Below are 17998 nucleotides of genomic sequence, written 5' to 3' on the forward strand. Positions count from 1 at the left end.
ATTACATAATTTTTCAAAGCAATACCAACAAATAGAACAATTATGACTCAATCTTGGTTCCAAGTTACTACAACACAGAAGATTAAATACTAGGTTAAACTAGTGTAATAAACAAATTTGGGGAAACATCTGTGGTTTGATGTTATAACTAAGATTTTATTGTTGTTTAAAACTCCTTAAAAAAATTAGTAGAGAATCTATTAATAATGAAATTTTTTACTCTAAAGATATGATGCCAAAAAAGGTGACTTTTGTCCTGAAAAGAGGAAACTATTTATTCTGTAAGTCAACTGTTTAAAAACACTGTTTTAATTGGGTTTCTGACAGTCGTTCTCAATCATTTGTGACGTCCTGGAACTATCTGAGACTCAGATAAAAATGATAGGCCTTTTTTCCAAAATTGTTTTCAATTTCAGAAGGTTATTAGATACTTTGGAAGCAATCTTTGAGCCCCAGTAAAGAGCCCATTCATTATAAGTGTTTTTTCAAACACGAAAACAGGAATAGACCTAATGGTAGGGCAGAGGTGGGAGGGCGGGTATGGACAAGTGACTTCTAAAGTTCTAAAACGTTAGGATTTAACACATATTTGCCTGGCTTAGTAGACACAAGGTCTGATTAATCTGAATGTACTTATGAGGAAATAAGACTCAACGAAACTGAATTCACAACTATCTTTGAAAATCTAGACTATATCAATGTAGTATGCATATTATACTACTTACTATGAATACAAATTTTTTTAAATCACATTTGTGAGATCTTACAGAAAGCCATTCACTGAAGAAAACCTTACCTTCAGCAACACCCCAAGGATACTGCCTTCCTCTGACCCTTTTGCCATTAACTTCAATGATAGTATTACTACCTACCACAGCAAGAGGTAAACGGTCCTATAAAACAAAGTGTTCTTGTTCAAATACATATAAATATGTATAAAACAAAATGTTCTTATTCAAATACATCTCTGTATTTTATTATTATGTATACCTCTCAAATTCAAGAATAAAGGAGTTACATTACTCAACATACAAGAAAAAAAATTACCCTGATAGTTTCTGCATTTACTTTCATAGGCCATTCAATTACTATTTGGTAAACTGTTATTTACATGGAATTATGTAAACAACATAAACAATTAATAAAATTATGTTTTCACTGAAAATATTCTTAAATATTAAGGCATATACCAATCAAATTATTTGTTGCAAAATCATTCCAAAAAGAAGCTGTCCCATACTGGAAAATTTTTCAAGGGTAAAAAATATATTGGCAGTTAGAGGGAAAAAATGAGACTTTTACTAGCCTTCGTACCTGATCACAAACCAACCCTAACAGCCCTGGAAGCAGAGAATATTACGCATGCTAAACTCTACCTTTGGAACTCTAGATCTGGGGGACTGCATTTGTATTCATCCAGACTAACTCAGAGTAGTGTTTCAAATTCTTGTAGCTCCCAGAAATATATAAGGATATACAAAACATACAACTTTTATTTTTATAAAACCTCAGAAATTTTTCATTAATCAGGTCCAAATATTTTATTATTCCAAGATAGTTATCTGCTTACATAGTGCCATTAATCAATACATCATTTTAAGGTCCAGTGTACTTAGGAAACCACTATAAATTAAAAATACAGAAAATTATGTTGGTATGGATTTTTGGTTGATCCTTATAAAAGGACAAAAGAAAACATATTTTTGGCTCTTAAAACAAAGATTAAGCATAACAGTGCTTAATAACAAATCCTCTCCCTTCTCATTATCCCCCTTTTTTCTCTCATTACCTGTTTTTTAAGTGGGAAAATTATAAAACATGAAATCAGTTAATCGAAAACCACATGGAGACCAGAATTATTTTATCTCTCTATTCCATAAAATGCTTTATTATACATAACAGCTAATCGACAAGGTTAATCACAAAGTTGAATTCAACACTGAATAATCTCCCTATTTATTCTGTGAGTCAACTATTTAAAAACACTGACATTTTTGGTCTTTCCAGCAGATATTACAGTGTTATTAAGGCCCTAAAACATTTTAGTATATATATGAGAATGAACTTACCTTTATCTTTTTAACAAGCTTATTTTCTTCTTCATCATCTGTCTCTGGAAATTCATATATTTTAATTTTATGTTCTTGGATTTCTTTCATTATCTAAAATGAAAGAGGAAGTTAGCAAAAGCACCACACATAATTTCAATACATTAGCTTTATTTTTATTATACCCTTCTTAAATTCCTAAGTCCTTAGCTCCAGATCCTTTACTGTTTTTCAATAATGCAAAACTGTAATCTAAAACCAAAGTACAATGCTGGTCTTTTTTGTTTTTAACTGTAAAGTTGACAAATAAATACCATTCTCAAAATACAATTATTTCAGAAGTGTTAAAGTCATTTGGTTGTAACACCAAAAGAGTTCTAAAAATGATGTAAGATTCTAGAAAGGACTTTCTCTAGTTGATTTCTATTATAATGGCTTTAGGTCATTTATTTACAATGACTGAGATACTTTTTCTAGATAAACTCTCACCAACTATTTTATTCAGCTGAATCAACAGAGCTTAAACTCACCTAAAATTTTCAGTAGAATTTAGCAAAGGTAAGTAAATCTAAGTATAGCATTGGCTCCAGAAGAAAAATGTGCACACTGATCAGAAAATATCCTTGCATGTACATGTGCATATACACAAATTAAAGAGCAACAGATACAAGATCAGGCAAGCACACAGGGAGAAAACATGCCCTGGAAATTAAGAAGGTAATAATAATAAATTAAGGAGTTAATAATAATAATTAATAAGGAGAATTATTTTTTAAGAATTATTTATTTTAAGAATTTTTTTCTGCATAAAAAAAGACAGGAAAAAAGACAGCTTATTAATAACATCAGAAATGACTTCATTTAAATTAAACTCTCATGTGGGGAGGATACAGCTTAAGCAGTAGAGCGCTTGCTTAGCATTCACAAGGTCCTGGGTTCAATCCCCAGTACCACCCGCCCCCAAATAAATAAATAAACCTAATTAAATTAAATTATCTTGTCCAAAATCACTCCAAATTCTAAACAGAATACAGACATCCAAATAATGTTGATTACATACCCTAATCAAACTCATAACAAACTGATGGCTATACTTGTATGATATACCTGTAAGTAGCTCACTGACTGTACTGGTATTTTCAACGTTACATTCACTTCAAGGGTCCCCAGCAGCAGTAAAAGGTCCCTAAACAAAATGTGCTATGTGGTTACTAAACCAGACAGAAGTAAAATTGTCACTGAGAAAAATGGGACCACATGTCTTTTACAACAGGGTTATGTGTCTATATGGGAAAAAACATAAGAATAAATGATGAAGTGTCAAATATATGACTAGAATTAAAAAAGAACAATAGCTAGCTAGCTCAAGAGCAGAGGTTCTTAGTCAGAGGCTGTATATTAAATTGGCTTGAGTAAGCATCTTCAAAATAACAAAAACTAAAGCCCCATCTTAATCTACAGAACCAATTGATAGAGAAATGCTCCAATAACTTATTGTGAGAAAGTTCTCTAGATGACTCCTGGGGGATAAACACCCCTGGTTAAAAATCTTTTTTTTAAGCATAAAAAAAAAAAACTTGTACAACCACTACAATGTGACTGATCTGGAAGTAGAGATCATTGCTTATTCATCTTTTTTATCTCTTAGTTCATATTCTCAGTACAATTCCAAATCAAGAGACATACAAATGGGGGCAGGGGTGGGGCAGGTAATAGCTAAGTGGTAGAGCACATGCTTAGCATGTACGAGGTCCTGGGTTCTATCCCCAGTACCTCAATTAAAAGAAAAAAAGATACATACAAATCAAGATACAAGAGGAGAAATGTATTATACGATTAGTATTTGAACTTAGAAACAGCACATTACAAAATAAAAAAGGGAGTAAGTGTAAAATAAAAAGAGAAATATGTACTCCTGATAGAAATAACAAATACAGTAAAAATGATGTGCTTTACAAAGGATAAGGGCACTATGACTCTGAGGAGAAACCTAAAGCAGAAGATTATTTTCAAGAGTTATTTTTAACATAGTATAAACAACCATATTGTAAAGTAGCAAGAGAAATACACTGTAACGCATTATACTGAAAATACAAAAATCTACAAATTACATGAATGATATTAGAAACTCAACAGTTCAAGCTCATTCTGCTTACCTGTTTTTTAAACTGTTGGCACTCCTCCGGTGTGAGTGTGTCTGCTTTGGCAATAAGTGGAATGATATTCACTTTTTCATGCAAACGCTTCATAAACTCAATATCCAATGGTTTAAGTCTGAAATACACAACACTTAATATGACTGGATTGATCAATTTGGGAGAATAGATTCTTCACATTCCCAATGCTAAATTAAATACATGGGAACTACTTTACTTACTCATCAGAAACACTCTCTGAAGATGTATTGGGCCAGCAACAGTTAGGAAGAACAGGACTTCAAGAAGCATTGGAGTGGCTAAGAAGGCTTTGACTCCTGCCCTTGAACACCCTGGTCATAGGGTTTTGGCCCTAAAGAAGAATTAGAAAAACCAGAAAGGCTCCTAATAGACTTTCCTACAATAGTCTCTATTCTTCTTACTCAAAATTTGGAAAATCTTTGTTTTTAAATGAAAAATGGTAGTTCTTTTCAACTTCTTGCTACCAACTATATTTCTCAGAGAAGGGGCTCATAAGAGAATCTTCTTCATTATCCTTTTTACCTGTTACACTCTGGCTGCTGCCTCCACTTTGTCACTATACTTTCAAGAAGGTCACCAAATACTTGCATGCTGCTAATATAATTGGTAGCAGCTAATTCATAAATACTGAGGAGTTAACTATTATTTTTTAATTTGCCCATCATGTAGCATTTGACATTATTCTCTCACACGAGCTGTTCACTTCAGGTATATTTCAGGATCCTTTTTGTAAGCTAGTCTCTTAAGAGGTATGTTCCTCAGAATTCTCTAGGAGGTCCTCTTCTCTTCTCACTGCACTCTGTATGCTTATCATTAACTACAGTGACTTCTATTATCCTCTATGGATCAATGACTCCCAAGTCTTTATACCCAGGCCAGGTCTCCCTCTTTCGTTCCAGGCTTGTATTCATCCAGTGCAAATACTACTTGGACATTCCATTTTGGAACTTCAAAACCGAATGCTCATATGAACCCCCAAATTTCCCATCCCTTTCTGCATTTTCTATCTCAGTGAAAGGTACTACAATCCACCTACTTGCTCAAGGCTGAAACCCAGGATTCCTCCTGCCTCTAATTTTCAATTCCAAAGATTAACCAAGACCTGCTGAAAATAAATATATTTATACATTTATCTTCATTTCCATGACTTTGGTCCAGGGCCCCAAGACTTTTGGTACAGATAATTACAAGAATGTATCTGGTTTCCCTCCAAACCACGCACACTGCAGTCAGAATGGTCTTTCTAAAATCCAAATATGATCAAGTCATTCTCTTATTGAAAATCTTACTAAAGGCCAGATTCCTTACCTAATGTGGCCCACAAGTCCTGTGAAGACATAGCCTCTCCATCTGTCCTCATCTCTTAGCATCCTTTAGCACTTTTGCCACATCCTACATCTAACTTGCCAGCCTTTTTGAACTCACAGTTCCTTGAAAGCACTGTACTTTGACCTCTGGTCATAGCCTGCTGCCTCTCCCAGGAACACGCACCATTCCCATCCCCTTTCTACTTGGCTTGCCTAATTCCTATTCGTCCTTTAGAACCCAGCTTACAATTTTCATTTCCTCTGAATCCTTCTCTACCCTAAGACTAGGTGTCTTTCTAAGAGATCATAATACTTAGTTTGCCATATAGTAACTGCCTACTTGTGTATTTGTTTTTCCCATCTTCTCACTAGAAGATATTTAAGAGCAAGGGCTTTGTCTCATTCATTCATCTGTATCTCCAATACCGAGTACAATGTCAACACTTGAGAAGATGCCCAAGTATCTGTTGACTAAAAAAGTAAGCTGCTGTGATTTTCCTTCCATCTCTGAATAACTTTAAATAAAAACCAAAGATATTCGTCACATCTATAGTACAATGTAGACTAAAAATTAATATTCTACAAAAATTAGTGAAGATAACAGAATATTTTGCATAGAAATGTGGTATTCCTTAACTTTTATAAAACACGATGAAAATCGGAATAATTTCATTCTAATTTCATTATAAATTTTACAGACTAACACTTTAAAATAAAGAGAAAGCCCTTGTTAGGGTTCTCTTAGAGTACTACAGTTTAATACATACAGTATTGAGGGTACTGGGGGCGCAGAGACTAATGAGGTATTCCTTTCTAGTAACAAATAACACCATACCTCTTTATGGTAGTGATGCTGACTGGCAGAAAGAAAGGCTAAGGAGTGGGGGAGGCAGGTATGGAGAAATAAGATAGCTACCTCCTATTCTAATTCTCATCATCTTAAATCCTTCAGATTTTGATACTGGCATTCAGACAACAGGAAACACTATAGAAAAGAGAGTGTGGCTGGAATAACACTATACTTATCTGTAAATAGCACCCTTACCTCATTAGTGCTAACTGAAAAAAACCTATTCATTTTTGAAAAAAATTAAAGTTTTGCTGGTTTTCATCAATCATTACATATAACACTAAATATAAAAGCTACGACCCTGTCAATCAATCTCAGATTTGTAAATTTTTAGGGTTCACTTTCCAGATTATACTCATGACAAATTTAAATTACTATCACTACCACCTCATTAAATTGGTGACAGAAAAGAATTTAGTTAATCTAAGAGTTTAATCTTAAGAGCATTTAACATAAAATATTAAAATCAAACTTAAAAATAAAAAATTTGAAGAATATTTATTATATTATTTCAACTTTTAAGGAGAAAGACACTTGAAAATAACAATGACAAGGAAATTGGAAAAGCAAACTTCTCAAATATAAAACCAAATACTTGCATGAAGAAGATGTAAATCAGTTAAAAAAAATTAAACTTTAGATATAGCTTTATAAAAGCCCTGATAAAAAACCTTTTGCCTTTTTAAATTAGAATACAAATTTCAGAAGCTTACAAAATATCAACAGTAGAAAATATTTAGTTTACATGTAGATTACATTCTGGTTGAAATTTTTCCTCAGTCCATTTAGTTTTATTTCAGGTCATCTTTTCCAACAAATTCAGTTTTTAAATGTTGCTTTTAAACAATGGAAAGTCCTTTATAGAATTTCTAGAAGATAAACCCACATCAGAGGGAAAAGACTATTCAACCTCAAAGCCTACAGCAAAATAAATATAATGACTACAGGGCAAATAACAAATATTTATAATAATATCATACATATATGTATTTTTTTTTCCTAAGGGAAAAAACCTTCTTCTCAGAATGACATTGTTTTTTCAATGTGGCAATCAGTATTTAAAAGGTTTGTAAAAGCATCATTTTAAAATTCATGGTCCAAGTTTGTTACCCTGAACAAGGAAAACAAAGCACTAACAGCTGAAATCATAAACTAACCCTATGTTTAATAGGTTTAATACTTAGTGGGGTGGGGTGGTGGGCACTGAAAATATACTGTTGTACCAATTTACAATTACTCCAAAAAGGGGCTCTAAAAGGGGAATCCAAAGGAGTACCCAGATAAGATAGAAAGGTCCTAATCCATCTATTATGCTGCCTGGAATTTCAGTCTATAGTGAGCAGGGAATCTGGAACTCTCTATAGAATATTCAGTGTCATATTCTTTTACTTAATCCATAGTAGCACATAACAATAGGCAAAAATTTTGTTCCATTTCTAAAAATAAGTTAAGCTGAGAAACTACTCAAAAGCACACTTTTATATGTAAGAAATTAAAATTTTGAATTCTCATCCCTTGTGACAAATTATAAATGGCCCAAAGCAAGTACATATACTATCAAAATTTTTTCTTAAAAAAAATTGTATTTCCCATGCAATTTTAAGAAATATATCTTCCCTCAGGGGATAAGAGAAATGTGATCTTATGAGAATTACTAAAACTTGGAGAGAGCCCAAATGATCTAAAATAATAAAACTGGATCTAAACTGACAAATTTTTATTGACTTAACTGCAGGTTAAGATTTTACTCTGTTGGCTTCCAGAAAAAGCCCTAACAAATTAAACTAGAATGCTAAAAAATGTATAAAATTCAGGAAGAAGCTAACAAGTACTCACAAAAGGCTATACAGTGTGGTATTTTTGAGATTTTTTTTTTGACTTTTTAAGTAGATTAGTCAATTTTGTGCTTTACATATATAAACTTCTGAGAATATTATAGAGGAATATTAGAAATAAAAGAAAAAACATTTGCACCACTACAATCCAACAGTGCAAAAATGGTAAAACTACATAAATTAAGGTGAGATACTGAAAATGGGCACTAGTCTATTTAAGAAAAAAGTGATGAAAAAAGCATAAAACAGAAGAGAAAGGTACTCTTTTGAAGAAACTACTGTAATTTGGGTGTTAGATGACTTAATACTATTTAGTCTGATGTATAAAACAGTCTTCGGTGGAGAGATGGTTAGAGTTACAACCATAAGGTGCCTCAGTTATGCTGAGTCATTTACCCAAAGATTTAAGAAGAGTAATTACAAACATCTGCAGCTGCCAATGACACATATATCTACTTAAATGACAAAGAAGTACAAACAACAAAAAAAGGAGTACAGGCTGGTTGTAATAACAAACAGAACAATCAGATCAGATCAACGTCTAGATACCTAGATCTTAATTTTAACTCCTATTAAGATTAGTGCTCAGGATATGACACCCAGGATAAACACTGTGACTGTGATAGCTAAGATGAAACAGAAGACAAGTAGATTACTGAAGAAAGACATGGCACATGAGAACCTTGGTATTTAAGCTTTGTTGTAACATTCTCTACCAGATCTATAGTAAATAACATATCTGGACACTGAGGTGCATATATCTTTTTGAATTAGAGTTTTGTCCAGTATAACAGAAACCAACACAACACTGTAAATCAACTCAACTTCCATTAAATTAAAAAAAAAAAAAAATCTTTGGAGTTTCATAGAATATGCCTACGCTAATTGCTATGGCTGTTTCTCCTTATTTGTTCAATTAGTGGCAGACTGGTATTTAAAATGAAAGCTAAATTAGCCACACTGAGACATCAAACCACAATGGAAAAAAAAAATTCTTTTCCATGAAGCAGGTAAAGTCTTACGTATGAGAAACTAAGAAGTAAAATCATTGTTAACTTAACCTAGGACTTTAAAAGATTTTTGAATCAGCCATTTTTAAATGGAATTTGGAACTTTACAACTGGTATAGTTAAATGTACTCCAAACAGATAGGGATTACTAAAATAAGCACCCAAAGTTGAGTAATAATAAAACAACAACAAAAAAATGGTTATCAGAAGCAACAAGGTACTGACCCATGTCCTGAAGGAGCAATGAAGTATAAACAACACTGCACTCTGTTATCAGGCATCTGGCGTCTGTTCACTCGAGATTCTGCATTTAGGTAGTCCTCAAACTTACTATCAATGTAGTCGATAACAGGCTGCCAGCTATAGGATGCAGATAGATAAATAATTAAGTTGTGATTCTGCATATAAATATACCACTGATGACTCTGTTAAAGAGGAATAATTAAAAATTTTAAATAAGCAAAACCAATGTAACTAATGGAAGACATCTTAAATTATTCCACATATACTGATTCAAAAAAATACATAATGTTGAATAAAATCTTGATTCATTATTTCTAAACTTTCCAAATGAAAGGAAACTGCTTAAAGTCAAAACAAAACTAAGTTATCATATTATTTGCATTGATAAGTATATGATGCTGAGACACTTGAAAATACGAAAAATTATATCCAAAGAGTGTTACATTTCAAACGAAAAGATTAAACAATACAGAAACCTCATGATGAACTTATTTAGGTGTTTTAAAAGTTGACAGAAATTTATTTCAAAACCAATACGGAACTCAAAGAAAAACTAAAATATTGTTTATAACCTACTAAGGTATTATTTCCAAATAGAAAGTCATGCATGGATGTTTTCTTCACTTATGACTTGTTGGAAAACAAGGTCTAAAATCAGGTTTAAATTACGATGTGACAGAAAATAAAGTCTACAAATTGATAAAATTATAGTAGAGAATGAAAAGTTTTAAATTTCTCATAATAATGAGAATTCTTCTATCTATGTTTTTCTAGAATTTGTCTTCAAAATAATTCAAAGGTAGGCATTATCTCCATTTTACAGAAAAGGAACTCAGGGCAAAGTTAAGCAGCATTGACAAGTAAGTGGCAAAGATGATATATGAACCCAAGACATATTACTTAAAGTGAGCGATCTTTGCCAAGATGAGAAGTTTTAAAATGTTAAGGATTTAAAATGTTTAAAAGTCCAACCACCACTATTCCCAAATGCAATGGAAAACAGTAATGAAAAATCCTTCTTACCAATTACTATTATCCACTGCATCTCCAAATCCTGGAGTATCAACTATTGTGAGCAGCAACTGAACACCACCTTCCTTGATTAAAACTTTGGATTGTTCCACCTGTAAGAGTCATTGGTGCAGATATTAATACCATACATTATACCTGTATTTTCCTATAAGGTAAGAGGTAGGGAGACAAGTGTTAATCAAAACCACTGGGAAGCTTTTTGCAAACTAAACCTACCCACCCCCACTCTTTCTTTAGAATCAATTACTGTGGACTTTAGAAGTCTTGGTTACTTGAAAGAAAAGCACATATGTAAATAGTGAGTTTATGGCTCACAGTTGATATAAAGAAGGAAAACAGGAATGATAAAATAGAAATAATCACTAAAGCCATATAATACTTATATAACCTAAATGCACATCTAGTAATACAAATGTGCTTAAACAATGTGCTTGAATGATTAAGTAATTCATAGTATATAATTAATCAGACAAGTACATCTAATCTACCATTTACAGTAAATGTTTTCCTGGACTGTCTCCATCTAGTTTGGTCCAAACCAATTACTCAAGTGAACTTATTATCATTCCCAAATCTTTCTCAGCATGGCTATAATTATTTACACTTGTGTTTATGTTATGGCTAAGATCCAATTCTCTTTTCAAATGTGTTATTGTATATTCAGGCCAAAGCAATCAGCAAAGGTCCAGGCATTGAAAAAACATGTATTCTGGTAGGGTAAAATCCTACTAACTCAGATTAAAATCTTCAGTTCTGTTTAGAATTTGTAAAAGTGTTTTTTCTTTGGGAAAAGGCATTGGATGTAAACGATAACAACAGTTCCTCCAACAATCGAACCCCAATCTCTTGTTCCAGAATGTAAAAAATCATTCATGGGCATATGCTGCTGCTAGGTAAAGCAAACACTGATTCAAACAGAAAAGGGGAATCATTCTCCCAGAAAAAGATAGGCTTTCATTCAATTTACAGCAAGTGTTTATTAAGACTAAGAGGTTCCAGTCATGCTGATAGGCTAACTTAAGAGGCAAGAATTACTCAAACTTTGAGTGTTATGTGCCATAAGATGGTATAAACTAGACTTAAGGGAGAAATGTAACCACATGAAAAGCAACTTCAATTCTTTACGCTGATTAACAGAGTTTGGAAAGGAAAAGTGACTAATATCTAGGTAGAAAACATCTGGTACACCTTTACAGATTATAGAAACGATTATGTCTTTCCATTTCCCTTTGGCATTTTCTTACAGACCTAGCTGATGGATGAAGAGACTGAGGAGTTGACACTAAGATTGCTGAGCAAGTAGGTGTGTAGCAGCACTGTCCAACAGAATTTTCTGAGATGATGGAAATGTTCTATATCGCCACTATCTAATATGGTAGCTGCCTGCCCATGTGCCTACTTAGCCCTTGAAATGTGACTAGAGCAAGTGAGGAACTAAATGTTTCATTTTATTTCAATTAAATTAACTCAAATTTAAATAGCTGCATGTGACTTAGTGACAGTACAAGTTGAGAGTAATCAGAAATTGTTTTGTTAAAAGAATATTATCAAAAAAGAAACTTGCTGAAACTGAAAATACTGAGATTTGGACATGCATGTCCATGAAGAGGCTTCCAGTCCTCTAGACAAATAAGAGGTAAAGCTCTCATCTTTCAGACCAATGGTCTTCAGACTGCTTTGATCCTAGTGTAAGCTAACAGTGAAAATTTTAAACATCCCAAATATAAGTATATTTATTTATCTACCAAACATATACACTTGGCAATCTGAACATTAAATATTAGTATTAATTTCTCTGTAGATTAAAAAAGTAAACATCAATAAATAAGGGTTCTAAAATATTCTGGTCACCTTCAATATTAATGAAGGACACACAATGGGAGAACACTGTTTCTCACACATAGCTAAGATAATATAGTTTGTCTGATATCAGGTTACTCTAATAAATATGAAAGGGGCAAAATAACTGTAGAAGTAATCAGACTCATCAGTGTAGGTTATCAAAACTAAAAAGAAAACAAGTGATATTACTTCATGTGGCTCAGGAAGTTTACATTTTATATATCTGGTAGTCCTCTATAGTCAAAAAGGACAATCAGGTTATATGTCAATTATATCTCAATTAAAAAAAAGAAAAGAGGAGGATAATCTGTTCAAATCTAACATCTCAAAATATCTTTAATCCACCCCACCTCCTTCATGAAAATAGGTCACTCATTCATAGTAACTATTATTGAAACAGAAATACCCAAAGTAATCACACCACTGCTTCACCTAGTAATTCTTTTAAATGACACAGTATTGTATATTAGAACTGATGTAAAAATACAATTGTTCTATATGATTCATCTCCTGATTTTACTCCAAACCATTTCTGGTTCCCTTATTACCAAAGCCTATTTCTACCTTCAGTAATAGGCTGTATACTAATCACACAATATAACAGTTTAAATTTTAAGATCTTTGCTTCCTTGTTTTAAAAAAATTAGTTCAACAACTTGTTTACTGAAGTGACAAGAAAAATGAAGATCTGTATTTTTACATACTTTAATGAGCCTGTTTACAAAGCTTCTTTTCTGCTCTGGCCTATGAAATTCTATGTATCCATACATGGTCAAATACAAAGAAGACAGCAACATATGGAAGAGATCCAGAAAACACAACTGTAAACTAGTGCCATTCACAGGATCCAACTGTATCCTATCATCTGGTTTTGCAAGTATCCTCATGGGATCCATGGAAAACAAATTAGCTCAAGTCCAAGAATTTCAAATGTTTCTTAAGAAATCTATTCCAAATGGCTACTTTCCCATGCACTTTATTTAAGCAGGTCACATCAGCATATTTTATGGCATCGCTTAGAGTTCTCCAAGATTAAACACATTATACTGAAGGAATGAATCAAGGGTAATTTCAACCTTGTTTCTCTCCGAAAAATTAAACTAAATGAAGCCTATTGGATTATCTATGTATAATTAATTCATTAAATCTTCTTTTGGATTCCTAGATTCTAGAAACTCAAGGCATGCTTTTTTTCTAATATTGTTCAGTTTATCAATCCGAAGGAAAAAAAAAGTAAAACCTTCAATGTTTACACAGCTTTATTTCTTCCATTTTTGAAAGACTATTAAATACATTAAACATTTCTAACATAATGTTTGAGTCATTTCTTAAGGTAAATAAAACATGTTAATTAACTATATTAAAATTGAAAGGAGAGTTAAAATTTTCTGCCAAGAGCTTACCTCTACCTATACTTGCTTAGGAGGTGGCATTACAGACAAAGCTCTGCACAGACTTGAACAGCCTGAGGTATTCCACTTTAGCTCAAACACAAACTATATCTATTTTGATCATTTAATGGCTCAAAGGACAAACATCATCTTAAATACTTCATTATGTTCAACAAGAAACTAAAAGAGGCAATGGTCAACAGGATACTTATGCTTATGGACTACTTCCTTCTCATCAAGACCCTAAACTAGTTTATTGAGAAGAAAGTTGATTCAAAGATTCTAATTCTCCCTTCTACTCTCTGAACCACTGTACCTCATTCATTCCCCTATCTTCTTACACTGAGCTCTTAAGTCCCTTGTTCCTTTCATTTTCCTTTAAAATCCTTTATTTTCCTTTCCAGCTCAGATACCATTCCATAAAATTCATGAACTTCAATCTTGACAGGAATTTCCCTGCTATTTGATAATCCTCTTATTTGCTCCTTCGTCTCATGCCTCTCCCATTTCTTGGTATGGCTCTTTTCAGGCTCTGTCCTACCATCTCTGCCACCATGCTCAGCAAAGTACTTGATCTCTACTTGAAGACGAGAGCATCCCCAATTTGTCTGAAGCAACACTGAGTCTTCACTCCTGTTCAGTGGAATAGATCCCTTTTCTGCCTAAGGCTAATTTTCTCAATCTATGCTGGGGATCTGACCACTTTCCATTTTAGAGTCATCGTGACAAGTATTTTGACTATTTCCCCTTTATCTTCAATCTCTCATCTCTTAGGGACTGATTCCCCTTAGGACATAAACATTCTCAAGTCTTTTTTGGAAACAAAAACCTAACCACTCTCTGTCCCCTATACTCAACCTCTAGGTATTCACTCCCATCCTTTCCTTATTAGCTATCCCCATCTTCTCTGCCTCACAAGTCACTTCTCAATCCACTGCCATCTTGCCCTCTATTCTTATTGCTTCACTAAAATATACCTTGCCAAGGTCACCTCTATAGCACCCTATAGGAGCATCTTTCTCACTAAATCATAATTGTTTGCTTTATCCTTCACTTGATTGTGACATCCTTGAGAACTTTGTGTCCATCTTCACTGTAGCCCCCAAACCTGGTAGAAGACAAGCACTCAAATATCTGTTCTGTGTATGACTGATTCAAAAAACTATCAACACTGGCCCAACATCAATAGGAGAGTTTCCTAACTGGACTCTAAAAATGTTTCAAGAAGTCATAACATGTTATCCTAGGAAAAGAATTCACTGCTTTCACCTCCAAAATTTTTGTGTCCATTTAATCTAAAATAGTGATTTATAGGACTTCACAGGCCAAGGAAAAGTTTTAAAGGGGACCAACATAAGGCTGCCAACTAAGACCTTGGAAAAAAAAATCTAGCATTGCCATTTCACAAAAGAAACTGGGAAAACATACGTATGAATGAAAACGAAAGTAACATGGTGTTATTTCATTCAATATGAAATATTCTGAAAGAACTAAAGAAAAACAGTTCCCTTTCCCTCTCTTACTTTCTTCCCACAAAGATAGGATGAAACCAATTTGCAGCAGGCCAGAAGTACCAGAGAAGTGGTCCTCAAAGTGTAATACCCAGACTGGCAGCTGCATAGTTTGGGAACTTATTAGAAATGCAAATTCTTTGGGCCTTGCCTCAAACCTACTAAACAGTAAACTCTGGGGAGGGGGACTCAACAATCCGTTTGAATAAGGCTTCTAAGTGATTGTGATGCATGCTGAACTTCGAGAACCACTGCACTGGTATGAAGAACTACAGGACTAGAATGTCAGGTCACATTTGGAGCTACGCAGCTCAGGGTCCTGAGGCCCAAGACAGGAGATTGGGAATTAATCTCAGAAGACTTCTACCTATTACTGAAAAGTTCACTCAAATCAGAACCTCTGATACACTGGAAACTGAGAATCATTTCTCTGTTCAGGGTAGACAGCTTCTCCATCCTTCCAAGACCGTGAATGTAAAAGAATTTCTTCTTTAGATACAAGTCTCTTTCAAATAAATAATGCTCAGGAGAGAGATTATGAGACTGTGGTCTTTATTAAAAGTTTACTCCCTATTTGGCCACATGACAGGATTTTTCTTCTCTTTTTTTTTTTTTTAATAGTTGGAAGTGTTCCAGAAAGCCTTCGGGTCAGGGAAACTGCAGACATTTGCCTTTTGAAACTCAGGACTCCATGTTTTTCCTGGTCTAACATGTCTGGACTGAGATGTAATACTTCTGATCACTCTCCACTGAAAGAATTTAAGAACTTCCAAGAGCAGATCATCTACTAGATTACTAAGCTTGGTGAAGAGCCAGTCAACTGTAAAAGAAAATTACATTTTATTCTCTAATTACATTGAATGATGAGGAACATGTCATGTTCTCTCCTGGGTGGGTGGAGAAAAGAGTTCAGATGCTCTTCATCTTTTTGACAGTGTATCCAGGAATACCTCCATTGTACAGTCAGGAAAGGGGACTTCTCTGGGATGCTAATCAGGATCAATCCAGTTCTCAGATGTTAAAGGTCTCACTTTTGGTAAAAGGGGGAGTTTAACAGTGGTATACAGGCTTTTCTCTTAAAAATCTTACTAGAGATACCCTTAATCCTAATTACTCCTTTGTTTTCAAAAAAAGGAGAGCTGGGAAGATATTCAAAGTAGAAGAGGACACTTTTAAAGTGTAATCTTAAAGGAAGATAAAGTGAGTTTGGAAAGGATTATTTTGGAGACAGACCCATGTGAATAGGATTCCGACAAACTGAGAACCTCTCCCATCACCTTTAACAGACGCTAGTCTGGAAGAAATTACCTGCAAAGACTGAAATGTGAGGGACTATTATATAGATAAGAAACTCCTCCAAATCAAGAAGGAAAACAGGAAATATTAAGATAGTCAAAGCAGTTCAATGAAATCTGAACAATTAATGAATATAAAAGACACATTTAATCAATCTTCAGTGAAAGAAATCAGACACAAGAATGTATCTTTATAAAGTTCAAGAACAGACAAAATTAATCTATGGAGATATAAGTCAGAAAGGCATTTATATTTGGGGGTAGGTGTAATACTGAGTGAGAGAAGGCACCAGCAAGCTTTCCAGAGGCCTAGAAACATACTGTATCTTAATCTGGGTGGTGGTTACCTGGATATATGAATACATACAGAAAAACTCATCACAGTTTATGCTTAAACTTGTGCCCCATCTACACAGCAATTTAAAATAAATTTAAAAACTTCTGCTCAAGACAAAATAAAGATAGTCAACAAAACTTCAAAAGAGATCATCATCAAATTTAAAATTTCAGAGTGTCAAATTTAAAATTATTCTACTTAATCTATTTTAGTGATTTATAAAACTTCACAGACCAATTAAAAAAGATAAATAAAACGTTTGAAGTTTTCAAAGATCCTCAAAGTGTGAAATATTCCAACTAAACACTTTCATAAATTTTTAAAAATTGTTTTTTCATTCAACAAATACTGGATGCTAATGTACAACAAATGCAGTTCTAGAAACTTAGCTTGCAGCAGTGAATAAAATGAAGTCCCTACCATTGTAGAGCTTACACATTTGGGGCCTGGGATAGGAATTAGAAGGAGTTTACAGGGAGGTCTGGGAAGGTCTCATGAACTTAATGGTACGTGACCATTAATATTTAACAGATATTTTATACTAAATATTTCTGAACTTAGGCATCTACACTGTGGGGTTCCTTAAACATTTCTATATACCTAGTTTACTAATCTCAGATTTAAAATACGTAAATTAAGAAAGTTAAAAGCTTATCTTCTTGCTTAGGGTTAAAATATATCATAAAATAAATGAGTAATATAGTATCAAGTTTTCAGAACACATTTTTGCAGGCAATTTGAAATCTCAAGCTCCATGAAGGATATTTTAAAAATTCCTAAAACAGAAAAACTTTAAAAAGGAGAAATAAAATATTCACTTCACAGACTTCTTAGCGACCTAATTACTAAGCAGTATCCTGCAGTTTGATGTATATAAGTTTCTGCCCAAATTTCCCAGACTGTCCTTCCATCTTGCACACTGAGATAATCACTACCAACCTTCAAAGCTAGCTCAAGTATTACTGCCTCAGTAAGACATGCTCCTGCCAGAACTGTCCACTCCATTCCTCTTCTGCTTATGTATTATGTATTACTGTATCAATTCACCATTTTCAGTCAATAGTTTAAAGGAGTGCTACCCCCAAAAATGTAATGTGAGCCCCATAAATAATTTTAAAAA

At 33.5% G+C, this 17998-nt stretch overlaps 1 protein-coding gene across 2 annotated transcripts in view; it reads right to left on the minus strand.

Moving 5' to 3' along the window:
• The window catches only part of SEPTIN7 (septin 7), a 69244-nt gene that overhangs the window by 20132 nt on the left and 31114 nt on the right, over positions 1–17998 (minus strand). For both annotated transcript variants that reach the window (XM_074367238.1, XM_074367237.1), the window contains exons 4-8: positions 10494–10594; positions 9453–9587; positions 4205–4322; positions 2070–2162; positions 797–893 (exon numbers count right to left, since the gene is read on the minus strand). In XM_074367238.1, the coding sequence (XP_074223339.1) occupies positions 797–893; positions 2070–2162; positions 4205–4322; positions 9453–9587; positions 10494–10594 (544 nt within the window). The remainder of the gene's footprint in view (positions 1–796; positions 894–2069; positions 2163–4204; positions 4323–9452; positions 9588–10493; positions 10595–17998) is intronic.

This window comes from Camelus bactrianus, chromosome 7 (genome assembly GCF_048773025.1).
Source record: "Camelus bactrianus isolate YW-2024 breed Bactrian camel chromosome 7, ASM4877302v1, whole genome shotgun sequence".
Taxonomy (NCBI): domain Eukaryota; kingdom Metazoa; phylum Chordata; class Mammalia; order Artiodactyla; family Camelidae; genus Camelus; species Camelus bactrianus.